Genomic DNA, 3,534 nt, shown 5'->3' with positions numbered 1-3,534 from the left:
CAATCTTCCGAATAGAAAAAGTCTTGTCTATCACTTCTCTCTATACCAAGAGGAAGTATAACCTTTGCCTCTCACTCTCCTCGGTATCTTTGGACTCCTAACACCCACAACCAATCTTCCGAGTAGAGAAAAGTCTTGTCTCTGTTATTTCTCCCTACACTCGAACCTTTACCGCGCTGTCCACTGCCCGCCAGACCCCTGCCTAATATGACGGGCGTGTGGACGGGTGCGACGGTACGGTAAAGGCCAGTCTGTCGGTCTCATTGGAACTTGAAAGGCCACGCAGAATAAATGTATTGCTTGGGGCTGCGTTGACAGGCTGGTGACGGTGGTTGTCCCGGTGGGTGAGTGACATGTTAAAAACGCGAGAGTTACTGCTCGTGGACTGGAGAAGTTTTTGTTGTTGTTGTTGTTTTTCTCTGTTTATATATGTTACTTTCTTTATCTTTTTTTTTTCTTTTTTCCTTTTCTTCCTTCTCTTTCTCCTTCTACTGCGTTTGTTTTCTTCCTCCATTTTCTCTTCTCCTCTGTTCATTTTCATTTCTTCCTCCTTTCTCCTCTTCCTCCTCCTCCTCCTCTTCTCCTTCTCCTTTTTACTTACTTTTTTTCTCCTCCCATTCCTCCTCCTCCTCCTCCTTCTACACTTAACTCAAGTCTCCTGCCTCCGCCTCCTCCTCATCCTCATCATCATCCTCATCCTCCTCCTCATCCTCATCCTAATCGGCCTCTTTGTCCTCCTCGTGAGCAAGTATGATTTTAATGGCAAGAAAATGAATACGGTTTGTGAGTCTGTGTTTTGGTGAGAGGAGAGAAGAGATGGAAGAAATAAGAGAGAAGGAGGAGAGAAGAAAAGGAGGAGGAGAGAGTGGGAGAGAAGAAGGAGGAGGAGGAGAGAAGAAGGAAAAGAATGGAGATATATAGAATGGAGGGAAAGGGAGGAGCGAAGGAAAGCTTAACAGGAGAAGTAAGGCTGGTATGAAGGAGGAGGAGTGGGCGAGAGGGAGAGGGAGGGATGTGAAGGAGGGGAGAGGATAAGACAAAGGAGGAAAGAAATGGAGAGATGGAGAGAACCCGATACGCAATACTGGTGAGAATTACAGCTGTCCGATTGTCAAAACACACGCACACACACACACACACATACACGTCTGATGACTTTTCTTGAGAGAGACAAATTGCGACAAGATACAGAATGCACACAAGAGTAGTAAGGGAGATAGGGTTAGAGAAAGAGATAAGAGATAATGGTCCGTTCTCATCAGGGCCTCCAGGTGGGCGTGGCGGCGCGTCCCCAGTCAGTCCAGTACAACAGGACGCAGGACAGGACCACGCTACAGATCGCCGTGCCGTCCATAAATGCGTCCGTCCATGTGTAAGGCGCGCTGTGTCCTTCGGGAGTCACGGTGTCTGTACCTCGGGGGCGACATTTGGGCTTCTTGGTCTTCCGGCGGCGGAGAGTCTTGCTGGTGGAGTTCTTGGTCGTGCCGCGGGGTGGACTCACAACATTGGTCTCACAGTTCGTTGAGGCTTTGGTGATGACTCCAGCATCACCTGTCTCAGTAGTGGAGACTTTGGTGATGGCGCTTCCATCACCTGTCTCAGTAGTGGAGACTTTGGTGATGATGCTTCCATCACCTGTCTCAGTAGTGGAGACTTTGGTGATGGCGCTTCCATCACCTGTCTCAGTAGTGGAGACTTTGGTGATGATGCTTCCATCACCTGTCTCAGTAGTGGAGACTTTGGTGATAACTCCAGCATCAGCTGCCTGAGTAGTTGAGGCTTGGGTGATGGCGCTTTCATCACCTGTCTCAGTAGTGGAGACTTTGGTGATGGCGCTTCCATTACCTGCCTGAGTAGTTGAGTCTTGGGTGATGGCGCTTCCATCACCTGCCTGGGTAGTTGAGGCTTGGGCGGGGTTACTGGCCTCTTTCACGCCCTTTTCCTGGTGACACACTGGGGGCCGCGCAGCCTCATCGCAGCGGCGCCCGTTGCACCTCATGCTGGTGTACGCCACGCTTGGGTCTTGGCTGTCACAGAATAACGAAAAGTGCAGGAACTCGATGTTATCGAGGAACCTTTCCAGACTCATCGATCCCTTCAGCAGGGTCTTCCTGCCGGAGGTGCATCGCAGCTGGACGGTCCTACTGCCGTCCTTTTGCTTGAGCGCGGCCAAGGGCACGCGCAGGCCGCCCTCGGCCTCACACGCCGCTATCCCCTCGGCGCACCACCAGCCGGTCACGGGGAAGGTAAAGCAGGCGATCTCCCGTCGCCTCTTGAGGCATCCCCGGCCCCTGTAGGACACCTTGAGGGTGTCCAGCCTGCACAGGCTTTCCCGCAGGCTAACTACCACGTTCACTTTCTCTCGGGATACTTTGTGACCCATTGTTTTATATCCGTGAATATAAAAATATCAGAGCAGAGAGGAAAAAAGGTGAGAAAAGAGGAAACAGAAGAAAGAGAGGGCAGGGTGTATAATGTGGTGTTGGGGAAAGGGGGGCAGCCCGCGGGGAGTGTACTGTAGAGAGGGGAGGGGATGCGTTGGGAGGAAGCTGTTATGGGGGAGTGTGGGAAAGGCGGTAATGGAGGAAAGTCTGTCAGTCCGTCAGTGGAAGAAAGAAATATATGAAGGAGGTCAAGGAGGAAGTACGGAAACCCTAGTGAGCACGGAAGGAGGAAAGGAAAAGTAAGGTGCAGGGAGCCGGCGAGGCGTGAAGGAGCTGCTTGGTTACCACCACTGTGGCCGATCAACAACAACAGCTGGACTGGACTACCTCTTAACGCCTCCTCCTCCTCATCCTCATCCTCCTTCCCTCCTTTGAACTACAGACACACTCGAGAACCAGAAACAAAGGTCTGTCATTCAAACAGAACTATGCTATACAGACATTGGTAGGAGTTTATTCTCTGACCGAGTCATACGCCATTGGAGCAACCTCTCTGCTGCAGTAGTAAGTGCGGAACCCATCAACTCCTTCAGAAGTCGCATCGACCGTTACTTCGTGGCGACAGGAGGAAACTGAAAACACGCACCGAATGGCCTTGAATTGACTGTCAGGCAAATCACGGCGCTACAGCAGGCAACCTCGTGATGAGCCCATAGGCTTTCTGTTGCCTGTCTTTCCATGTTTCCTCCTCCTCTTCCTCCTCCTCGTCCTCCTCCACCTCCTCCTACTCCTACTCCTCTTCCTCTAGTAGCCAGTCACGCAACTTTCCTCTGACTGTCCACAAACTAATTTTTCAACCTCTTCCTCCTCCTCCAACTCCTCCTCCTCCTCCTCCTCCTCCTCCTCACACACAAACATGAATCCGAGTCACCACCACCATCACCACCAACACCAACACCACCAATACTATCTCTTCAGGTGTCATTTTTTCTTCGTCTTTGTAAAGGAGGAGAAATTAAAACCAGTTCAAAGAGTTAGAGAGTAAAAGAAAGAAGAGATTGAAGAATGTTATGAAAAAGAACTCGATTCATCTTCTATGGGCGAAAAAAAGTGGTTGTTCTGATTTGTTTCTAAGAGGAGGAGGAGGAGG

General features: G+C 50.7%; 1 protein-coding gene across 10 annotated transcripts; it reads right to left on the bottom strand.

The window, feature by feature from the left end:
- Positions 1 to 1,227: 1,227 nt before the first annotated feature.
- LOC126998284 (uncharacterized) lies at positions 1,228 to 2,421 on the bottom strand. Of its 10 annotated transcripts, none has more exons than XM_050859757.1 (3): positions 1,888 to 2,421; positions 1,678 to 1,845; positions 1,228 to 1,635 (listed from the first exon to the last, which is right to left on the bottom strand). In XM_050859757.1, exons 1-3 carry the CDS (start codon positions 2,381 to 2,383, stop codon positions 1,259 to 1,261), a joined length of 1,041 nt encoding a protein of 346 aa, XP_050715714.1. In that variant the 5' UTR covers positions 2,384 to 2,421; the 3' UTR covers positions 1,228 to 1,258. The 10 variants fall into 10 exon arrangements, with proteins under 10 accessions (XP_050715714.1, XP_050715717.1, XP_050715716.1 ...); XM_050859760.1 differs by having other exon boundaries at positions 1,228 to 1,593; positions 1,636 to 1,803; XM_050859759.1 differs by having other exon boundaries at positions 1,228 to 1,677; positions 1,720 to 1,803.
- Positions 2,422 to 3,534: the final 1,113 nt, after the last annotated feature.

The sequence above is a fragment of the Eriocheir sinensis genome, chromosome 13 (assembly GCF_024679095.1).
Source record: "Eriocheir sinensis breed Jianghai 21 chromosome 13, ASM2467909v1, whole genome shotgun sequence".
NCBI lineage: Eukaryota > Metazoa > Arthropoda > Malacostraca > Decapoda > Varunidae > Eriocheir > Eriocheir sinensis.
This window is presented reverse-complemented; position numbering and strand designations above follow the sequence as displayed.